The following is a 23,412-nucleotide window of genomic DNA, read 5'->3' on the forward strand; positions in this document are numbered from 1 at the left end:
AGTCCGCCAGTGTGTGTCACCTGTCCCCATCTCTGTCCCAAGGGTTATGAGGACTGGCTGCGGCACAAAGCGGACAATGCTGTCAACCGGTGCCCGGTGCACGTCATCCAGCATGGCAAGGTGGTGAGGAAGCAGAGCCGCGGGCTGCGGGTACGAGTGCCCACCGCAAAGGCAAAACAAACCAACACATACTGACAACTCGCATAAAATACTGTATATATTAACATTCTTGTATGTTGTGTATATATTTTGTTATAAACTTGTTATAAGCTTTTAATTTTACGAATGGCCTGAAAAAATATTTCAGTCACTGAGCCGACGCAATAATAGCTGTATTTTACAACTCTTACTGGAGCAGTTTAGTTAGGTTTGCTCCGATCATAATGTGACATAAGCAATAACATCACCCTCAATCTCTGTAAACAGGTCCCATCTATCTGACTGTGGAACCTTCACAGTTAAGCTTTGAGAGGCTGCTACGACAAATCAGCCAGTATCTGTTTCACCTTCATGCATTGTACTGTATTGTCTGCCTCCTAAAAGTCAAATGAATACCCAGTGGTTCATTTTGTGAGTTATAAAACATCTTTATTATTGCATTAGCCTCAAGGAGGTCACTGAACTTGAACATTTTCTTGGGTCAGTGCACTATAAGGTGTGATTTGGGGAACAGTTTCCCGACCAAAAGCAGCTGTCTTATCTTTCAGGATGTGCTGCAAAACAATAGTCCAGCCCTGTATCAACTGCCTTCTCATTTGCATGATTTTGCATGTGTCTATGCAGTAACTATTATTTCGTATTGTTTAAAACACACACACACACACACAAAATGTCTACAACCGCTTGTCCCAAACTGGAGCCTAACCCGGCAACGCAAGGCTGGAGGGGGAGGGGACACACCCAGGGTGGGACGCCCATCCATCGCAAGGCACCCCAAGTGGCACTTGAACACCAGACCCACCACACACTGGTCCTTGGCCAAACCCACTGCACCACCATGCCCCCCTCTTGTTTGAGAGACAATACTGAAATTGACTATTAAGCACAACCCCAAGGAACTGAAAAGCTGAGTGTCTGTCAGCTCCAGGGCAGAAAATTCTCAGACTGAATTCCCTGAGTGGTGGGTTTAAGACCATCGCCCACTCGCCTTCTTGCTGATGATGCTGTTTGTCTCCGCAGGTTGGTGACATCGTTCTGGTGAAAGAAGATGAGACGTTCCCTTGTGACCTCATCTTCCTGTCGTCCAGCCGTGAGGACGGCAACTGTTTTGTGACCACAGCAAGCTTGGATGGGGAGTCCAGTCATAAGGTAAAGAACCTCTTCTTACCCAGCTGATGTTCTGGAGACTCTCAGGCTGCAGAAAGCCCGTCACATGTTCCACTAGCTAGTGGAAATGGCTTTATTCATTATCTGATGAGGACTCTGAATCAATGAGTGTCCCATCAGCAGATTAAAGTGAAAGATTATCTGCAGAGGACAAGCTTCACCTTAACTAGAAGGAAAAAGTGTACAAGATTATGAAACTATAAAGCGTAAAACACTGTGCACCCCAACTGTTCTATATACGGTATTAACTGGCATTGTCATCAGCCAAACAGCATTGACCATCCAACACTTCATATTATTTTTTACAGCAAATGCTGCATCATCAGAGCTGACCACATAAAAGCAGTTTTACACACATTAAATTTGTTAAACTTTTAAGGTTTACTCTTTGGGCTTAATGTACGGAATAGAAAGGTGCCAGTATGATGTCAGACGCATTTAATTTCAGGGAGGGTTTGCAGCACCGTGTGCAGTTTAAAGACAGATTCTCAGAAATGTTTGTCCTCTTGTGCCCGAGACAGCTCCCCTGTTTTCCACACATTAACTGCTTTGTTGACCTCTGGTGTGACAGGTTTTGTTGTTATGCTTGTTATTCCCCTCGTGCTGCCCTTCCCTGCTTGCATGCTCTCCTTTCCCCAAAGACCTACTACGCTGTGCAGGACACGCAGGCCTTTAACACCGAAGAAGAAGTGGACACCCTGTGGGCCACTATTGAATGTGAACAACCGCAACCCGACCTCTACAAGTGAGTGACGTTCTGCTTTAGGTCCAGCTGCTGTTCACAAATAGCAGAAAGTGTAAGTAAAATCCATCGTGCCCATGTCACAGGGTAAACTGCGGCAAATTACGTGTGTGTCCATGTAGGATGCATAGCTTTGAGTGTATGCAATATGAGGGTGACAATCCTGCTGTGAATGAAGTGAAGGTGGTTAATAATTCTGACCGCATACCCGTGCTGTTGAGGAAATTGAGGGCACAGTTTGAGTGATTGCGCTGTTTCTGTCTCTGCTGATTGGACAGCTGAAGACACGCCTTCTCTGTCATTATAGATTTGTTGGGCGCATCAATATTTATCAGGATGGAAATGAGCCCATCACAAGGTAAATCCATTTCTCCCTCAATTTCCTTGCAGGAAATTGGTCTTAAATTAAATTGTCACTTTACCATGGTGTTGTAGCGATTTGAAATATTTTAGAGCCCTTATTTTCTTGTGTATGTCATAGCTGTGCTTTATTTTAAGATGCTGGAGAGATGATAAATGGAATGTATTTAGTCTTATGGGGTAGCGTCTGTATAAAATTCTTGATATGCTGTCCGATCTCTTCAGAAAGTTCGACATATTCCTCAAACTTTACTTAGGTTTTCTTAGTTTCAATATGGCCTTCAGCATTTTTTTGTGTTGCAATGTCGAAACCCCAGATGTAGTCTACATTCTGTATGTAAGTTCAGAAATGCCACATGGAGCTTCATGAGCTCAAGTGTCAGTCCGACTTGTCTGGTTTAAAACGGAGGCTGTAAAAATCTGGTCATTCAGTCATTTATCTTTACTGACAAGTGCTGAAAGATATTCTTAGAGAGGTTCATTACACTCTATCATTGAAATAATAATTCTGCAGTTTCCAGACTGCTTAGAATGGCAAAAGTTAAACAAATTTAAGGATTTGAATCAATCCTTAGCTTTGAGGGCGGCTCCAGTTTTTACAACTTTTCAAAATGTATACTAAGCCGAAAATCTTTTTTTGTAGTCTTCTGTTGCATGTTTATTTTGTAAATTTAACTTGTAACAAAAATGGTACTTCACTGTTTAACTATAAAATTCTTTCAAATGGATGCAGCACGTGGCCATTTTCTGCTATTATTTTGAGGATGTTTCACCAGTCGGTTCATTAATTGCATTTTTCTTTTTTTTTTAATCCTAGGCTTAATATTCAAATCCTTTAAATTTGAAAGGTTTAAATTTCAATGTAAAGTGTTAACTCCAAATCCTGCCCTAACATGAGAACTGCAGCACCTCGAGTGCTGGGTACTATATGCTGGGCACAAGAGGTGTGCTGGCATGCTGGGAGAGCGGCCGTTCCTGGGATTTAATGGAATCTCTAGGGATGGGATTAAAGAGCATTTAAAGTTAATCCATAACTGATGTATGTGGGCATGTAGGAAAAGAGCATATGCTTCGGCGTTGCCCAGTATCCATTGTTTTGTTGTCATTCCAGGCCTTTGGGGTCAGAGAATGTGCTCCTTCGAGGGGCGACCCTGAAAAACACACGACACGTTTACGGTAATGCACTGCTTTAGATTTTGGAAATTTTACTAAAGAATGTCACTAGCTAAAGTGGCATCTCTCCAGAATGGATGTAAATTGTCATAGCTACTTTTTTTTTTTTTTATTATTATATAGGTCACAGTGTGATGAGGAGTTAAGAATGTTTACGAGCAACTCGAGGTTTTATTCTGAAGAGAGTTTTTAGCTTAAAATAAATACTGTAGATGCAGCAATAGAGGGAAATTAGGTCTGATTTACAATGAAAATGTGCACAAGAGTTCACTGACCTGGTGCTCTGAGGTCATATTTATTGGTAGCATTGCCAGTGTTCAGATGTTTCCCCAGTTCTTTTCAGTTCCATTACTCAGTCTAAACTACTCAATGAGCAGCGCATATTTTAACTCTGATTTTACTCCACTTTTGTTTCCCTCAGCGGTTGCCATATACACTGGCATGGAGACGAAGATGGCCCTCAACTATCAGTCGAAGTCACAGAAGCGTTCTGCTGTTGAAAAGTAAGATCTGCCCTGCATCTGCTGTTTCTAATATTTTTTTCCTATTATTTGTTATGCATATTAAATTAATCGTTGTCATGCACCCTCTGACATTTCACCTTCCATCAATGTTTGTTGTCAGGAGCAGCAGTGTGAAATGGCAATTAATTCCCTAATTTCCAGGAAAATATAAAAGCAAGGCACAATGCTGGGACTGCGGTGAAATTTTTAGCTCTGAAAATCAGAAAGCATTAAAATGTAGCAATACAGTAAAGAAATGAATACATTATGAAGCTGTTTTCTTATCTGGTATTTGTCTGGTTTGTGATGGATTTCATTCAGGGATTTTTTTTTTCTTTCTTTCTTCAATTTCTTTCTCTGATCTCCCAGCAGACTGTATATCCTCTCACTGTTCACATCATGCATTATGCAAGAGCCCTTTAAACCCTAGAAAACCTTCTGTCAGATTCTGTTTCAGGCAGTTGCAACAGCATGAACATCCTAGTAGGCTGTGCTGTTCTTTTTAGTATTTTAGTATGTCCATCTGTTTGGTTGCCTTGCCTCTCCTCACTAGTGTTTCTGGTTTCCAACTGCAGGTCCATGAATGCCTTCCTTATTGTTTACCTGTGCATCTTGATCAGCAAAGCCCTGATCAATACTGTGCTCAAGTACATGTGGCAGGCTGACCCCAACCGGGACGAGCCCTGGTACAACGAAAAGACGCTGTCTGAGCGGCAACGGCACGTGGTGAGATATACAGAGACGTTTCCCGCAGTTCCTGTGTCTTCACTGAGTTCTCTGTACCCTCAGCAGCAGTTCATCCATTCTCTGCTTTAGGTGATCAGAGCCCTCACTGACTTCTTGGCCTTCATGGTGCTGTTCAACTACATCATCCCTGTATCCATGTACGTCACTGTGGAGATGCAGAAGTTCTTGGGGTCCTACTTCATTAGTTGGGATGAGGAGATGTTTGATGAGGAGCTGGGAGAAGGAGCACTTGTGAATACGTCAGACCTCAATGAAGAGCTGGGACAGGTAGAGCGCAGGAGACCAAACTTCAAGTTTACCATCAGTCAGTAGGCAAAGTTGGTTTCCCCTGAGTTGTATGATTTTTGTTTTTGCTTAGTCAAGTCAATAATTTACTATATTTCCACTAACACATGTCTTCACCACTGCTGAAATCTGATAAAGAAAAGACTCGGGGTAAATAAATGTTTTTGGTACTTTTTAGCTGCCAGTCCTCAGTTCAGAGCACTTACTTTCCCATAGGTGGAGTACGTCTTTACGGATAAGACGGGAACGCTGACGGAAAACAACATGGAGTTCATTGAGTGTTGTGTGGACGGGCGTCTCTATATCCCACATTTGCTCTACAATGGGCAGATCCTGCCTGAGGCATCAGGTGCTGATATGAGCGACTCCTTACCTGGACCAGGAGGCAAGGTGAGCGCCTTCCCTCAATTATCTGTGTCATGTTTGAGAAACTGCACCACAAGTACAGGATTAGAGGAGAGCATTTGTGCATCTATTTAAAAATTTTTGAGATCCCCATTCTATTAAAAAAAAGATTTTGTATTTGTAGACTGTAGCGTGCTTTAACCGTCTACTCCAGAGTGACCCCTCACCTCTAGGGTGTGATGCACCCAATCTGGCTGTTGAATGGAACAACCCTGATGCTCTTTTGGCACAATGTTCAGAATAGATCACAAGTTATAGCCTGTGCTGTGTGCGCTGTGTGTGTTGACACCGTTTTACCCTTGTGGGACTCGAAAGTCAGTATAGAGACACACACTCACACTGTCTGAAACCACTTGTCCCAAGCGGGGTCACAGCGAACCAGAGCCTAACCTGGCAACATAGGGCGCAAGGCTGGAGGGGGAGGGGACACACCCAGGACTGGATGCCAGTCCACCACAAGGCACCCCAAGCAGCGCTCAAACCCCAGACCCACCAGAGAGCAGGCACAGGCCAAACTCGCTGCGCTGCTGCACCCCCCAGAGGGTCAGCAGTTACTCTTATTTGCCTGTTTATTATGTGTGACTGTGCTGTCCGGTGTGCTAGGGTTCAAGGCCCTTTACGGAAAGTGTGTATGATGCGTGCCTCATATTTTCTCAGTTTAGGGAAGGTGTGCAACCTGTGTGTCCCTGCCCTACAGGAGCATGAGGAGCTGTTCTTCCGTGCCCTCTGCCTGTGTCACACAGTGCAGGTAAAGGAGGAGGAGACCATCGATGGCATCAAGAGGGGCATCCATCAAGGAAAAGGCACATCCTTCTACATTTCATCCTCCCCGGATGAGGTGGCCCTGGTCGAAGGCATGAAAAGGTGAGGCATGCTTCAAAACCTCTCCTGCCTCACCTTAACAAGACTAAGACCAGTGTGGAACACTGTTGTGATTTCTGAGATCCATTCCAGAACCATTTCCTCTCTCCTGCTGTTTGTAATGGGTTTCTCCAGCACTTTGTTTTTGCTGTAATGTTTCCCCCGCCCCCGTAATGCTCTATCCTGCTCATTCCTGTCCAGACTTGGCTTCACCTACCTTCGGCTGAAAGACAATCACATGGAAATCTTGAACAGGGATGATGACGTTGAAAGGTGAATTGTATCATTGTTGAGAAATGTGTTTTGGTTTATAAGGCCAAGGCTGCATCCACACTGTAATATGTAAATGCTCTTATGCAAATTAACCTATATAATAAAACAGGGCTTCCATGTTAGTGGGTGTGTGTTACTGTTGGGGCTGTGGTTTTATTGGCCAAATGGTGTGTGTGTGTGTGTGTGTGTGTGTGTGTGTGTGTGTGTGAGAGACACTTTTGGATACTATTCCAGGAATGTAGTGGCCTTGTAGGACACTTGAGCTCATCATAGTCACCAAGGCCTACTAGAGCCAGTCCTTCCTCCAAGCTTTTTTGTAAATGGCTTCATAGACTAATTGTACATATGGCTGATTCCTACTAAACTGTTTTTTTTTCTCTCTTCGTCTTCTTGTAGCAGACATTTGAGAAACCCATTTAAAATACTTTGTCGTTAACTACATTTTGAGTGTTTTTACATAAAATGTTTTTTTTGCCTCTTCTTCAGGGAGCCTTTGACTTTTTCATAACTGTGTGTAACCGCAGACTGAGAAGCTCCATGTTCACGTTTATACACTAAAACCGTTTTCTTTTCTCGGCCATCAGGTTTGAGCTCCTGGAGGTTCTGAACTTTGATTCTGTCCGTAGGAGAATGAGTGTGATTGTGCGCTCTGCCACAGGTAGTGATGCATGCATGTAGAGGTCTGCTCCCATAAGCACGTTTGCATGACCTTCAAAGTGATTTGTACAGGGTCCAACGGCATTAGCTTAACATTTGTACTGTAGCAAACAAGCCCTTTAGGCTAAATGATGCCCTTGTTGAAACTATAAAAGTGCCAGGGCTAGTCAGTATATGTACACAAATAGCTTGTTGACTAAATTGTACACTTTCATGTGCATGCTTTCTGTTCAAGTGAGTGGTTTCATTGAGTCACAGAAGCCAAAACTGTGGAAGTGGGTCAACAAGCACACTGCGTGCTAATGAGTGTCCCATGACAAATGTGCCAGGCCTGACCTCTGTATTTTGGCTTTGCTCTGCTCAGGACAATACTATTTGTTCTGCAAGGGAGCAGACTCCTCCATCTTCCCCAGAGTGATCTCGGGCAAGGTGGACCAGGTCCGAGCGCGCGTGGAGCACAATGCCGTGGTAAGGAGGGAACGGTCCATCTTGGTGCGTTCTGTTCACATCCTTTCAAATGTTATCGCACATGTGGCAGGTGATATTTGAAAGTGTGAAATTGATACACTGATTTCTTGAGGAGGTTAACCACTTTCTTCTTCAAGAGAAAATGAAACACTTCCAGGTCCAGTATTAAAATGTTCAAGCTGCTGGTCATACACCTGTTCCACAGTGAGTCATCTAGGGCCTTTTCCAGAATTAGCTTTGGTCCGAGTTTGGGGCCAGGTTACCGGGTTCTCTAGCTCTATATGGATCTGGGATAGGGAGGAAGGGTGCCTGAGGTTACCTCAGTTTGGGTGTTGTACGCCTGCTGTTGGCACCATCACTGACCTGGTTCTCTGGCGCCATAGACAAGGTGTCCCCATGGTTACGGTGGAGTACAGTCATCAGCCTGCGGCCCGCTTTGTCCTCATTGGGTGGCCTAGTAATGAGAACTACTGCAAGGCTGGATATTACATCCCTCTGTGGTGCTTTTTTTCTGTCCTACACCACAAAGTCAAACTAAGGTGTCTTTGTTGTTGTGTTCAGTGCTGTATTTGTGCTTGGAAATGGGGGTGGGGTGTTACTAGCAGCCTATTCCATGTTATTCACTACCAGTACCTAGTAGTGACACATGGACAAAAGAAATGGTTAATAAAATGTACAGAAATTAAACGTAGAGGGGATAAAAGATTGAATAATTAAGATTAATTCAGACAATTGCTTGCAATTTGCAGGAAGGTTTACGGACACTGTGCGTTGCATACAAGACGCTGACTCAGATCGAGTATGAGGAGGTCTGCCACCTTCTGAACAGCGCCAAGCTGGCCCTGCAGGAAAGGGACAGGAAGCTGGCAGATGCCTATGACATCATTGAAAGGAACTTCATCCTACTGGGGGCCACCGCTGTGGAGGACAGGCGAGTTTATTCCGTTGTGAATATGTTCGGCTGGATTTGCCCTTGTTTAAAAAGACACGAGACGATCTCTGAAGTCCTGGAGTTTTCCATACAAAGAGGCAAATAAAAAAACAAATCTCGGCGACTAAAATGTACTCAGGCCTGGAAATAAAGACTAAGTGCTTATGATGGCCTGGCGTGGTGCATGAAGCCTCATCAGAAGGTACAGCAGTCACTTTGGAAGAAGAAGAATGTGACACCACTATTCAACAGGCTCTCAGAACACAAGGCCAGCTGGGTTCCCCTTCTCCTCTGCACATAACAAATAACTACAGTCATTTCCCAGAGTTCTCCATCTGTTTGCGCTAATGGAACCATATAAGACGGGAGCGCATGCTGAGAGTGATGGTTTCAAGCCGATGGCTTATTTAGGGAGAACAATATAACAAAGTGATTTACTGGATAAAAGACTGGTTGGATGTCACCATGCTCATTCCCGGGGGGTTGGTAAAACAATTGATCCTGCCACAGTCTACTTCCTGCCTGTGTTTGTCTCTTGAGTCAGATATTTTTTGGGCTTGAGTACCTGATGAACAGTGAAGTAGCCTTCCTTAATTAAATATTTTAATATCCTATGGCAGCACCGAACCAAGAATCACTGCAGTGTGCTCTGGGCTATTAACTTCAGCTATAGAGGACATCTCATCTAATTTGCTCCAGTATATATTTTCTTAAATATAAAAAAGAAATATTTTAAAAGAATAGATACAACAATTTTACATATTATATATTTTACATTAGCATTTAAGTTTTCTTCTGAATCTCTAATACAAGTATGTACATTGGTTCCACGTAGTCTATTACAAATTGCTGAATTTTTTATTTATTTTCCAAAAATTATGTATTATTGTATCTTATTTTCTCAGATTTCTGTATTGGAGTGAACATGACCTGTGCTTCCCGGTTAGACTGCCTTAATTCTGCTCCCTTGCACAGTATTTGCAGTTTGTAATCAGTGTTTTATTCTAATAGTGCATTTGTAAAGGAGTTTGCGGAAAGAGACTTTATTAGGAAAAAAGGTAATCATTCACTGTATTGACTATGTTTGCAGAAGATACTCAGGTGAAAGGGTTTGACTGGCTGACTGGTGATCCCGGCAGGTTGCAGGAGAAAGCGGCAGACACCATCGAATCCCTTCACAAGGCTGGCGTGAAGGTGTGGGTTCTGACGGGGGACAAGATGGAGACGGCGGCAGCCACCTGCTATGCCAGCAAGCTGTTTCGGCGCAGCACTCAGATCCTGGAGCTCACCACCAAGCGTACGGAGGAGCAGTGTCTGCACGATGTGCTGTTCGACCTCAGCAGGACCGTGCTCAGACAGCACGGTGGCCTCACTCGCGACACTTTCTCAAGGTCTGTCAGCACTCAGGCCTCCGAACTCAGTCTCTACGCTAGTTTTCTAAGTGCGTCTGCATGGCCTCTTGCTGCCTGCGCCTGTGTTTCTGCTTGGTATTCTCCCACCCGGAGCATTGGCCTTCTCATTGCCTCTGAACGGTCCTCTCCACACAAGCTCTCAGCATCCTCACAGGTCTCACACACAATCAGTGGTAGGAGAGAAGGAAGAAGTACTAGGGATTCTAAACCTCTGACTCCAGAAGTCATAGTAACCAGAACTTATTACTTGTGCATTGATGTTAAACTGGGTGTGTCGTTGTTGTTGGTTCCTTTCTTTTGTTACCTGCATGCTTTTTCCTCACACTTGTTTTTAACCGTTTTATTGTTGTTTATAATACTTGTTGCATTTATTGCTTTTGCTTAATACTTTAAGGGCTTTGAGGCAGCTTGGAATGAACTGCAATTATCTGAATTTTGTATTGCCAGGGTGATGCTTCATCCCTGACTTCTATGCAGATTAGGAAGTCAAATGTAGGAAATTTTGTCTCCTCCTGACACTGCGCTGCATTCACCGTTCGTTTGCAGTTTATCTGCTGACTTCCGGGACTACGGGTTGATCATTGATGGGGCGACTTTGTCGGCAGTGATGAAGCCATCCCAGGACAGCAGCTCCGGAAGCTACAAGGAGATCTTCCTGGAGATTTGTCGGAACTGCAGCGCGGTTTTGTGCTGCCGCATGGCACCTCTGCAGAAGGCGCAGGTCTGCTGTCGCTTGCCGTCCGCCTTCTGTCTAATGTGGCGTGCATGCATGTTAAAATGAATAGCAAGAGGTCTGAACGCTGAATTACCTGTTGACGTATAGTACTGCTGACCTTGTCACATCGCAAATCACCCATTCAGGTTGTTGGTAGAACCAAACTGACACAAGGTATGCAGAGGAGATTGCACAGGATTGTGTGCGTGTGTGTGTGGGAGTGGAAGAAAATGGGCTTGTGGGGTGCCAAGGTACTCCTTCAGCATGCTTAATGATTAGATAGTCTTGTTTCCTCATTCCTGCTCATATATTTGACATGGCAGCCTGCCAGCTGTGTGAGCTCTCAGCTAGAAAAAGTCCTTGGAGGGGAATTCTGCCAATGCTACATGCTAATTGCACACAAGAAAAAGTCATTAAATTGATGCTTCAGTGAGGTTGACAGTGTGGGTAAATGATACAATCCATTCATAAAAAGCGCGTCTATGTTTCATTTAAACGAAGGATTTGCCTTGAGCAGTCTCACTTCATTACACGAATGCTGATAAAGATGTACTGTGTTACAGATATACTGTTATACAGCTATTCATGCTAGAACTCATAGTACTTTTTCATGTACTTTTTCAGATTGTAAAATTGATCAAGGCCTCTAAGGAGCACCCCATTACACTAGCTATTGGAGATGGAGCCAATGATGTCAGCATGATTCTTGAAGCACATGTGGGCATCGGTGAGTATGGTCATACCTGAGTGCAGCTGTCAAACACAATAATGGCAGGAATTTATATGTTCGTAGAGTTCTACGTGCACGCGTACTTAAGCGTGGACAAATAATGTCAAGTAACAGTGTTTCAACTGTTTTAAGTTGCTCTCTTGCCACAATACCTCAAAGGCAATATTGGATGTGAGAAACCTTGACAGGCTCCTGCTCTCTTTAATTTAGTTCCTTTCTTCCAGGCATCATGGGTAAAGAGGGCCGTCAGGCTGCAAGGAACAGTGATTATGCAATCCCGAAGTTCAAACATTTAAAGAGAATGCTGCTGGTCCATGGGCATTACTACTACATCAGAATAGCCGAGCTTGTACAGTACTTCTTTTACAAGGTGCATTTTTATCACCTCATAGAAGAAAACTAAAAAGAAAACGATCTTCTATTCTTAAACAAACTTCATTTTATTTCATTTCCATAGGAAGCCCATTTCAGTCATATTTACAATAATGGGGTCATCTTACATCATAATTCCTAGACTTTTAGCTCCTGTAATTCTTTCTGAAAGGCCTTTGACATGTTGATTTCTGCCTTTCCCTCTTCAGAACGTGTGCTTCATCTTCCCTCAGTTCCTCTACCAGTTCTTCTGTGGCTTCTCGCAGCAGGTACGCACATCTCCATTTACACACAAGTCTGCATTGATTTACATCGCAAAACACAAGCCTGTGTCAAGTGCTTGAAGTTTCACATCAGTAGGTACGGATTCCTGGCCCACGTGTTTGTTTTTGGCACGGTCAAGGCCCTGGCCTGGGATTCCCTTGACACACCCAGTTACCACACATTACTGTTGCCAAGGAAAGTGAAAAATTCAATTTGTCCCAAGGTTCTGAAGTGCCTCCACTGAGGACACAAGTTCAGACACAAACATGTAACTTGATTGTCACTTACTGCCTTTCTCCAAGGTAACCTACAACTTTTGGTTTGTACAATACACAAGTGCTTCCAAAGGTACACTCTAATAACTGTGTGATGACAGTTCAAGGTGAAACATTATTGTCTATCTTACACAAGATTAACTTGGCCCTAGACACAGTTGTCAGGATGGGGGTGGGAGGGAAGTACTATGATAAACAGAGGTAAGGACCAGAAAATTGTTAGTTTCAAAATTAAATCATGATAATGATAGACTAAGTCTAAGAGCCCTTTGAAAGACTATGAGAGAAGTCAATGAGTAACACGCAGTGACGTTCATTAACTTGTAATCTCAAGGTTCCTACTCTTGGTTTCATTGTGCAATTTGCTCTGTAAAGATGTCATCTTTGTAACGCTGTGTGCTTATGTTTCAGCCCCTGTACGACACGGCATACTTGACGCTCTACAATATTAGCTTCACCTCCCTGCCCATCCTGCTGTACAGCCTCATAGAGCAGCATGTCAGCGTGGATGTCCTCAAGAGAGACCCATCTCTGTACAGGTGAGCTGTGGTTCCTCAGCATGGAACGCTGCACACAGACCTGCTGACTGTCTGGTCTTTTACCTCTGCCTTTCATTGATCTCCATCATTTTTGCGCTGTAAAATCTGGGGGGAAAGGCCTGAAAAACATTCAGCCCCAATCATGTATCTTCTAGGTGGATCTACTGATCACCTGTCGCTCAACTGGAATTCAGGCCAGCTGACTACATGCTTTAACAACATGCCTTTCCTTTAAACTGGGCTGGAGAAATGGGCAGGCTGTGCGGGTTTTCAGTTATACTTGCCCACAGAAACTTATACAATGGATACAGCTGCTGGGCCAGTTCTAGATCATTCTCTTGTTTCTTTATTTTTATATATATATATATATACACACACTGTATATGCGTGTGTGTGAAATTCACTCCTTTATCTGACGCTTTTCTCCAAAGCGACTTACAATGTTAAGGTCACAGTTAGTACATGCTTACAATCATTTATACAGCTGGATAATTTTACTGGAGCAATTTAGGGTAAGTACCTTGCTCAAGGGTACTATAGCCGTGGGGATCGAACCTGTGACTTTTGGGTCCAAAGGCAGTAGCTCTAACTACTACACTACCAGCTGTCCCGTGTGTGTGTGTAACATGTAAAATCGAGACAATGGAGGAAAAAAAAAAAAGTTTACTTCCGCTGGTTCTCAAATCTTTTTATGTATTCCAACTGCACTGTATCACTGAATGTTCACAATTTTCCAGTTCAAAATTTAACTGCAATTTCTCTCAAAAGTTTGAGAAATCCAACTTGGCTATCGTTCCTCAGATAAAGCGCGGTGTTTTGAGCATAATTGCTTTGTAGAATGCACACGTCTTATCTGCTCAAAGCTTTGTTCGGCCCTATTCTTTCTTTATAATCGATACGAAATTGGACACAAACCCCCTTCCAATTACCAGCCTGGCAAAAAAGGAGCATTCTGCCACACTGTAGGGCTCAATTTGCTGCTGAATTGATCCGTTTCTGTTATTCCGTCACATGGCCACAACTCCAGAGGCATGCAATTTTACCTGAGTGCGCTGTTCTCTTTCAGCTAATGATGGCCTCCAGTTCCATGTGTAGTTGGGTGATAAATGTAAATGTGTGCACACTACTTTAATCTTTGAGTATGTACAGTATTTGGTATTTCCAACTACAGCTCACACTGCTGCTTTTAACTCTGATCTTCTGTAGGTGTTCTAAGTTGTAGGACTGACAATACTGCTGCCCCAAGTGAATTGGTTCTTATTTGTGGACATTTTCAGACATCTGATCTCCTCCACAGAGACATTGCCAAGAACTCCTTCCTGAGCTGGCGAATTTTCATCTACTGGACTTTCTTGGGACTGTTTGATGCCGTGGTGTTCTTCTTTGGTGCTTTCTTTCTGTTCGACAACACCACCTTCATCAGCAATGGACAGGTAGGCAGACACTTGGGGGGGCATAAATAAGGGTTTTAGGCCTGAACTGCATTGAAAATGCCCCTTAGGGATTTATATATGACAGTGGTTAATAAACGCTCTGAAGGTATGTCAAGTAAAGTCTATAACTCCCCCCCCCCCCCACCAGCAAAGAAATTAAACATGCGGAACTGTACATACATTGTACACTGGGCAAGCGCATGATTGTAGACCTTCCAAAAAGCCTACAATTGCAAAGCACTCATTAAGGCCAGTGTTTCATTCATGTCTACGATCCAGTAAGTTAAGTTGCAGACATTTGTCTTTATTTCTATCACATTAGTTTTTTTTAATTCAGCTTTTCTGTTTTAACATCATAATTTTTACTCCTATATTTTTCTTTCTTCCTCCTTATTATTACTATTATTTTGCCTTCTTTGTTTCTTCCTTCCTCAGCTAATGACCACCAACACACAGATGGTAAGCTGTCCCTTTCCTTCAGTTTCCTGTTTTACTTTGATTTCACCATTTCCGCTGCAGTGCGCAACCTGTCGGCATTTTGCTGGACTTTCTACTCTGCAGTCCCCCTCGTCCTGCCCATCTACTCATGCCCTGTAGGTTGGCATAGGCAGTGCCATCCATATTCTTTTGTTTCATTGTGCTAGTCTGTGTAACCTTAGGCCTATGTGTTGTCCTCATGTGTGGAGTGTTGCACTGGTGCCATACACCCCGAGCGATGGTAACGGATCCGTCATTTAGAGCTTTTAGGACACCTCTCGACTCAGATTGCAAGGGCAAAAGAGGATTCAACGCAGGGGTCCTGCAAATGGTGTCAAAGCATTTCTCGGTTAGGTATGGATAAATCTGATAAGATTATGTAAATCAATGTTTGCATCAATAGAAAAGCTAAAAACAGGTAGTGAAGGTATGAATCACTGTAGTAATTTCCAGTTTCAAAATTTTAATTTGCATTCATTCCTTCCAAAAGCTGTTTTTAGTTCCTTCATATGAATTCCATTTGCCCTTGAATAGTAGAATAGCTTCCATTTTGTGAAAATAAAAAGCAGAAACTGGAAGATCATGATAAGGTAGGCACTTCATTTATTCATTTAGTATCCATTCTGGTTACTAGAAAGATACTTTTGGAGATTTTTAGTCAATATGCTAACTACAGGAATGAACACTGATTTGTGCCAAAACTGCTATTGTGTCTGATTTGAATAAAGATCTTGTGAATTTGTGATGTTAGAATTAACCATGTAAACTGAAACACAAAACATAAAAAATATAGATGACTCAATGTATGAATAAACACAGAACATTACATAGCAAAACACACTTAAACCTTTGGTTTGGTTCTCAAAAGGATTGTACCGAGTTTTGTTGTTTTATTCCGGTAACACCCACACTTATCCATTAATTTTTGGTACGAACATATCGGACAGCTGGAGTATATTTCACAGATTGCTGATCTTAGAGCTTGTCCTGTTGGAGAAGGGCAACTTGTAGACGATTGCGTGCAGGACTGGCCATCATTTCATGTCACTGGCCCAAACACAATGGATAGTGGTGCAGACAGATGGGCTGGCAGAATCACTGCAGAGCCTCACAGCTGTGCCTTGCGGGAGACGAAATGTTTGGCTCATGCCAAGAGAACAGGTGAAGCCAATATGCTCAGACCTTCAAAACCTTTCAGATGGGAAGGCCTGCACAATGTGCATGTGTTCAATTTACCCAACAGCACCACCGGCTTCCGTTGCAACTGCATTGCTTAGATTTGCTGTCAGCGTGTCCTAAGGACGCAGTGGAACTACAAGCGCTCTGTGCAAGAAGTGTTAATCACTGGAAAGAAAAACACAATACAACAAAATTCTCGAGCACATTTAATCGGGTCTTTTAATGTTATCCAGGTCTGTTTTAAGATAATCACAGTAGGCTGTACAAAAGCGTCAGACCAATGATACTAGTATATTACTGATAACTACTGCTGCTCCCGTAGAGATTAAGGCTGATCCGAATCATGAGAATTTTACCGTTTGGCACTGTCTGAACCTGTGGTCTTGTGAGCTCGGGTTCTGCAGGATTCATTAGCCTTGGGCTTCCGACATAACGCATAAATTAGTGCGCGAGATGCCCAAGAGGCTGCGGGATGCTAATGTGAAGGAACGATGTTTGGTGTGCTCTAATTGGTGTGACAGATTAAAAGCTCTTCTCCGTGCTTGTGCTTACTGTCTGAAATTCAATTACGACAGAGTGAGGGAATGAAAAGACATCGAGGAGCCTTGTACGTGGGAGGTTTTTAAATGTTTTGTATTTAGCATGCAGCTCTGGGTATATATCTGTATTCTACCCCTGGTAAGCACTTCAAAACAGACATGCGATAATAGTTTACTGACTGACTGCTCTACATGTTGTGCTGTTTCCACAGATGTTTGGGAACTGGACCTTCGGGGCTCTTGTCTTCACTGTGTTGGTGTTTACCGTTACACTCAAGGTAACGTCTGTTTTTGGCAAAAAGCTGTAGAATGAAGCATTTTTTTATCTGCCTCTAATATTATGCACGTGGTATTGTGGTCATGTCCTCACCTGATTTTTGCCATACTTTACTTTTTCAGCTTGCTCTTGATACGCACTACTGGACCTGGATTAACCACTTTGTCATCTGGGGATCTTTGCTTTTCTATGTCATTTTTTCTTTGCTGTGGGGAGGCATCATTTGGTATGTTTATCCTTGCTATGTGAGTTTTAGATCTTGGTACAAATTTGTATTGTGACATTTTTAATTCTGATTTCCAGATTTATTTAGCGCATTATAATTTCTGTGAATAATGCTTAGAACCATAGGTACATCATCTGTTGGAAGAGCATTTGATGTAATGAAGGTCCTCCCCACTGTCTCTCCAACAGGCCTTTTCTGAACTACCAGAGGATGTACTATGTGTTCATGCAAATGCTGTCCAGTGGACCTGCCTGGTTGAGCATCATCCTGCTCGTCATGGTCAGCCTGCTGCCCGACGTGCTCAAGAAAGTTCTTTGCCGGGCTTTGTGGCCGACCACAACCGAACGCATCCAGGTAAGCGAAACATTCGCATTTAATTCTCCTCATTTAGCTGAGAATGCAGAACTACTGACAGTAATGGTAAGCTCTGAAAGTGATGGTTAAACTGGTTGGTTGGTTGGTTAAAATAATAAATAATAACTGTTTAAAGTTTGTGTGTCCATTGGCCTTCAGATACACATTTGCGGCGGATATTTTCCTGCTTTCATGAAAGTAAGTGTCTTTGTTGGACCTCCAAGTCTTGCTTTGTAATTATTTAGGGGAACATTGCACTGAAAAGTTTACTTGAAGTTTCTAGCGCAAGCTCCTGCTGGAGGATGTATGAATATATTTCTGTTCTCTAGATAAATCAGTTTCCCTTTTTAAGGGCAAATCTCAAAATCTCTTGAAACTGAATTATTTCTAGACCTTTTCACTCCAGATTTCCTGTCCCTTCTCTCCTTGATGTCTGAGCGAACAAGTACTTTCTCTGCTTTCATTGCCCAGAGAAGACCTCGCAGTGAAAGAAAAGACAAACCTAATGTATTTGTCTGAACGTTTTTTTTTTGGAGTGAAATGCAGTGCATTACATAAAATAAATTATGATGGATGTGACTATTCAAGCATCATCTAGTGTTACTTAAGAGGTCCAGAGTTCTGCCTTTAATTGTTAAGCTCTTATTAAGCTGTGTAACAAAGAATTATAGAAAATATCTCATTCTTTAAATTACCTCTGCCATTTTTTGTTTAAAATATGTGTTTATCTTTATAACTCTATCATTAAAAAAAAGTTTGTCATACGTTTCTCTAAATACTTGAAAATGACAAAATTGGGAATTGTCTCTAGGTCTTGGATTCCTCAGAAGAGGAATATCTTAAATATCGAAAGAGGATATTTGCCATGATGATAAAAAAAAAAAAAAAAAAAATTTAAACTGGTACTGTGTGGGTGTTTATTGGAGGACTGACTGCGTGTGGAAGATCTGAGCATCACCGTTGGCCAGTTCTTCTCCCTTCCCTTCTTTCCTCTGTTTCTCCTTCTACGGACCTCTGATTGCCGCTCCTCTCTTTCCCTTCTGTCTGTGACCTCTGACCTCCGTTCCCGCCTGCGTCCGGCTCTGTCTCCTCCAAAACGGCAGACAAAGCAGCAGTGCCTTACCGTTGAGCAGTCCACCATCTTTATGCTATCACAGACCTCCAGCAGTATGAGTTTCTAGGACAATGGGAGGTGATTGTTCTTTGAGCTTTTTCTGCATGGTAACGTGTCTGTGATCACCAGTCCCGCTGGGAACTCTGTGTTGTTATCACTGTTGTGGCTTCAGAAAACCTCACATTAATTTCTTTGGTCAAATCCACTGCCGTTTTTATTTATTTATTTTATTTAAATTTATGTATGCAGTTGTATGTGATAAAGAAATAGCTCGGTACAGGTTTACTTGTTAAGTTTGCCATATATCAATTTACAATTACAACCAAGTTATGGAAATCACTGAAAATGGGTGCCTCTTGAAGGAGATCAGGACACAGCTACTGAACTACAAAATGTTCCGGGTGATGACAGTGATAACAGCAGCAGGTCTACCAGTTCCCTGACCCTTTCCAGTACCCAGTGGTGTCTTTCATTCCCATCATGCACAGTGATGACATCAGAACATTAATGCATGTCAATTAACAGCCTTCCAGTAGACATGTGTTTTTCTCTTCCCTTCACGCAACGTACTAGGTCTTTTGCTTAATATCGGACCTGTATGTCTCTTGGCCCAGGAAAAGAGAGAGAACAGTCTGTCATGATTCTCGTTGATATTTTTATTTTATATTTATGATCGGTACGAAAACTTAATAGTTTTGGATTACGCATCTAGCAAACCAGAAAGGGGAAGCCTTCATCTTGCTAATCAAGGTATGCAGTCTTCTCTTCTAGTGTTTGCCAAGGAATCAGTTGCATTTATTTGAAGAGATTGTTTTGGTGATGCCCTAGAAATAAGCGAAAATCACAGAAGTGTCATTATATATGGGGGGAAAAAGTCATCTTCGGTCTTCTGGAGAAGTGATGGAAATGCCTAATTGTATTTAATAGCAGAGGATGGAAAGCCAAGTTGTATTCCTAGTCGATGACCAGGACCTGAGTTGTCAACTGCTGCAGTAAGCCAGTGCAGCTACTGCTCTCTAGCGTTGTCAGTGGTACTGCAGGAAGTGTGTGTGTGTGTGTGTGTGTGTGTGTGTGTGTGTGTGTGTGTGTGTGTGTGTGTGTGTGTTGGGGGGGGGGCAGGACAAGGTCTGTGTCACTGTCACGTTTCTTTATTTCACCCTACAGGCTGTGATGTTTATTCTGCCTAATGTGTTTCTCCAACAGCTACCGTTATTTTGACAGCTTCCAGAGAACTAGTATGATCTTCTGCATATGGTGACTGAAAAAAACAGCTTGATTATTAAAGGCACAGAGGTCCAATATCAAGATTAGATATTCCTTCTTTGATTTAATGCTTTATTTGGAAAGTAATGGCTAGATAAAAGTGCTTTTAAAGATTGTTCTTAGCACAATCACACATGCTAATAAAAATATTTGGCAATAAAGATAGGAGTGATTGCTTCCATTCTCTCTATAGAAGTGCTTGAGCAGAGACTGTCAGTCCCTATATAGCACTTAATTTGTTGTATTAGCTGCTAAGTTGTGTGTGTGTGTTGGGGAAACTGTATGAACTCTCGCCTGATTTGCCTCTTCAGATGAGTCATTGACTTGGTAAAGGTTTGTGGAATTTACTTGAACCACAGCAAATTAAAGAAATAATAAGAAATTGTCATGAGACTGTGGGTGGTATCTCACGACAATGTGCTGAGCACCTGAGAAGGTGTCCTGTGATGTGATATATTGAGTGTCTCTGCCTTGCTGTTCACAGAACGTGGCGAAGGACTTGACCGCTGAGAGACTTGTCACGTACCGTCAGGACTCGCTCCTCGATGGGGCTCAGTCTAATTCGGAGGCTTAGCGGTGCCCTGGCAACCGCAGGGTAGAGGCACCGGGCACTGTTTGCTGTGTAGTGCAGTTTGGTGTTGTGGCCCTTGTGGGCATGCTCACTGATCTGCTCTTCACACTTGTGCTTTTATGCAAGATGTCACCTCTTATGTAGACACACACACACACATTTGCACCTTCCTTACAGAACTCTCAACACTTTATAATACTGGATTTGGATGACTGCGTTACGATACCCCCAGATCAGCTGCCTATGACTTTTTTAAAATCTGCTGATTACAGTTCCGTATTGACTAAATGAACTGCTCTTTGGTTATAGAAACTCCCTACGTAGGCCCATTATATACTTGAATGTTCAGGAGGGGTGGACGGCCACTGCCGTTGGAATGTTGTTTCTCTGGCTTTGGAGCTTTTTGCCGTTTGTCTCCAGTTGACATCGTTACTTACTGCTTTGTACGCATTATCTTTGTCTCTTGGTTTTCTTTCATTACATCTGTGTCCCTAGCGCTCGCGTGTTCAGTGCTCTGTGTCACTGGGTGTGGGGAAGAGCGCTAAGTAAATTGAAGTGATTTGAATTAAAAATGGAATTGAATTAAAGCTCCAGTAGACACAAGCAGGTGGTGTTGCCCCCTGCTGTGTGCCAGGCCCCTGCAGGTGAAGGGGTAATATAGAAGTCCTTTCGTTTTGTGTGCCATCTCTGAATAAACAGTACCGAGATGGTGGCTTGGAATGCATGGAGTTTGGGGTGGGAGCACACAAGAACACTTATGTAAAGTGCAAGCCTCTTGCTTTGGGCATATTTAAATACCCTCATCTCCCTGAAAGTCTGAGCAGTGTCAGTCCACTCAAGTGTTTTGCAGCTATGAAAAAACGGGTAACGTCCACAGTATGCAACATGTACGTCCTGATCTCGCTTTGGAGCAGAAATGAGATCGGCGGTTTGGGGGAGGGGGGACAAAGAAAAGAATTTCTCCTTCAGTTAGGCAGTCAGTGACGGAGCTCAAGCTGAAACGACCAGAACCCCGGTTGGCACGGCCCTCCTAGACAGCATCCCGTGTCTCCACAGAGATTAGAACAGACACTGCGGAGAAGCGTCGCAGTCTCTGGAGTTACAAAAGGCCTCCTTTCTCCAGCCGTCTTCAGCCCCAGCACACAACTGAGGGCGATGGCGCAAGTCACCTTTCCACACTTGATATGTGTTCTTCCGCTCAGTTTTGCTTTGACTGACATTAGTTTTATCTTGCAGTGTGAAGTTTCTTTTTTCTTTTCAGAATTGGGAAAAGCTAGATGTCTACCAGTGAAAAGTATGAGTACACCTAGGCAAGGCTTGTATGAAAGGAATTGGAGAGAAGGGTGAAAGCAAAGCCACCCACAAGTGTCCTGCTCTACATGTCTGGGAGCTGATGGACAAGGGCCTGGAGGATGTGGTGCCTCATTTCCCAATCAGATTCATTCACCAAATGCCTTGGGGGAGGGACTAATTTCCAGACAGGGTACTCAAACTTTTGACAAGTGTTTTGTGTCTTTGTTTTATATAGTCATGTTTTTTGCATATTGTTATATTGCCTTATTATGCAATATAGTACTGCAATATAACAGTATAACCAATATTATGAGGATAATTTCGGAAGTCTGCGTTGTTAAATATGGGCGTAAAGAGACCGGTGCCCACATAACTGCATGCCTTTCTGTGGCTGTGCTGCGTGTTGTTGCTTTGCTGGACATCTCCTCTTCCACCCATGTGTATGTGTGCGTCACACGCCCAGCACTACTTTCTCCCGTGTGCCTCCCTCTGCAGAATGCCCAGGGGCTGCACCAGGGCCACCTGTCGGAGTTCACCCCCTTGTCCTCGCCGCACAGCCTTCCCCGCAGGGTCGCCGGCTCCCGGCACAACGGCCGCGGACGGTCCGACTCCCTTTCCAAAAAGCTGATGTATACAAGGTGGCGGCGGGCCAGCGGCTACTCCACGTTTAGCTCTTTCTTGGGATTTGGAAAGAACGTCCGCTATTCGGGCGCTGGGGTGGGGCTCGAGACATCAGTGTGATGTGTAAACTGTGCCTTTGGAGACACTTGCACATTCACATGGACCCTCAGGCAGCCCGTCTTCGATTCCTCCTCCATTGTGCGTGAATGAACGGAACCGCACAGTCTGGAACTGTGCTCTTTGACACTCCTTGGTTCTGCTTTGATGGCGAGATTCGTCTTTGCCCCTTTCTCTGGCTGTCTTCACCTTTACAGAAGATACTACTTGAAATTAACTTTGACTGTATAAAATGTCTATTTTGCAGCTGAACAAAAGAGTTGTTGAAATGTAAATACTTCTCTGTACCTACTCCTTGTGTATTATAACTGACTGGCATCTTTTTTTTTTTTTTTTTCCTTATGCTTTTTTTCTGCTTTTGTGAAGTCGTGTTGACTCTGCACAAATGTTTTATGGGGGGTTACACCATAGGATGCTATATATTTATAATATATATATTATATTTTTTTTATTTTATTTTATTTTAAAAACACCCCACTGATACTGGGGGGGGGGGGATGTCTGTCCACACACACACACACTGATCTGTGTGACTGGTGGTAAGAAGAATGGATCCTCATGGTCTAACTGAACTGTCAGGTCAGGGGTTTAATCAAATACTGTAGTTACTAATTACATAACTGCTGGCTGCAAGTGCACTGAAGTACAGCACTGTCTGCTGCTGTTGCAGTTTTTAACTATAATGAAACTTTATATGAATTACCGTACATAATAAAGTTACTGAACCCTTTTAAATAACCAAAATGTATCTTGAAAGTGGCATCACTAGTATGACTGTTAATTAATGGAGGAGCATTTAATGGATCCTAACTTAGATCACCAAGTCTTATCTCACCAAGAATGTTTAGCTTCAGTTTGGGGGGGGAATCTACTTTTGAGAAACAAAATAAGGCCTGTTGATTAATTAAAT

The 23,412-nt window shown here is 43.0% G+C and overlaps 1 protein-coding gene across 4 annotated transcripts in view; it reads left to right on the forward strand.

Moving 5' to 3' along the window:
* The window catches only part of LOC108920602 (probable phospholipid-transporting ATPase IH), a 43,674-nt gene extending 20,774 nt beyond the window's left edge, over positions 1-22,900 (forward strand). Inside the window, exons 5-31 of one of the 4 annotated variants that reach the window (XM_018729490.2) lie at positions 43-150; positions 1,180-1,308; positions 1,968-2,071; positions 2,376-2,426; positions 3,540-3,604; positions 4,023-4,104; positions 4,680-4,830; positions 4,921-5,118; positions 5,353-5,526; positions 6,239-6,405; positions 6,604-6,675; positions 7,260-7,333; positions 7,697-7,800; positions 8,550-8,731; positions 9,871-10,122; positions 10,690-10,864; positions 11,483-11,585; positions 11,813-11,958; positions 12,170-12,229; positions 12,911-13,038; positions 14,336-14,471; positions 14,907-14,930; positions 16,879-16,944; positions 17,066-17,169; positions 17,358-17,523; positions 17,683-17,721; positions 22,260-22,900. In XM_018729490.2, coding sequence (XP_018585006.2) covers positions 43-150; positions 1,180-1,308; positions 1,968-2,071; positions 2,376-2,426; positions 3,540-3,604; positions 4,023-4,104; positions 4,680-4,830; positions 4,921-5,118; positions 5,353-5,526; positions 6,239-6,405; positions 6,604-6,675; positions 7,260-7,333; positions 7,697-7,800; positions 8,550-8,731; positions 9,871-10,122; positions 10,690-10,864; positions 11,483-11,585; positions 11,813-11,958; positions 12,170-12,229; positions 12,911-13,038; positions 14,336-14,471; positions 14,907-14,930; positions 16,879-16,944; positions 17,066-17,169; positions 17,358-17,523; positions 17,683-17,721; positions 22,260-22,505 — 3,306 coding nt within the window. In that variant the 3' untranslated portion in view covers positions 22,506-22,900. The remainder of the gene's footprint in view (positions 1-42; positions 151-1,179; positions 1,309-1,967; positions 2,072-2,375; positions 2,427-3,539; positions 3,605-4,022; positions 4,105-4,679; positions 4,831-4,920; positions 5,119-5,352; positions 5,527-6,238; positions 6,406-6,603; positions 6,676-7,259; positions 7,334-7,696; positions 7,801-8,549; positions 8,732-9,870; positions 10,123-10,689; positions 10,865-11,482; positions 11,586-11,812; positions 11,959-12,169; positions 12,230-12,910; positions 13,039-14,335; positions 14,472-14,906; positions 14,931-16,878; positions 16,945-17,065; positions 17,170-17,357; positions 17,524-17,682; positions 17,722-22,259) is intronic. The other 3 variants (XM_018729488.2, XM_018729487.2, XM_018729489.2) reach the window with 3 other exon arrangements.
* Positions 22,901-23,412: the final 512 nt, after the last annotated feature.

This window comes from Scleropages formosus, chromosome 14 (genome assembly GCF_900964775.1).
Source record: "Scleropages formosus chromosome 14, fSclFor1.1, whole genome shotgun sequence".
In the NCBI taxonomy this organism is placed as follows: Eukaryota; Metazoa; Chordata; class Actinopteri; order Osteoglossiformes; family Osteoglossidae; genus Scleropages; species Scleropages formosus.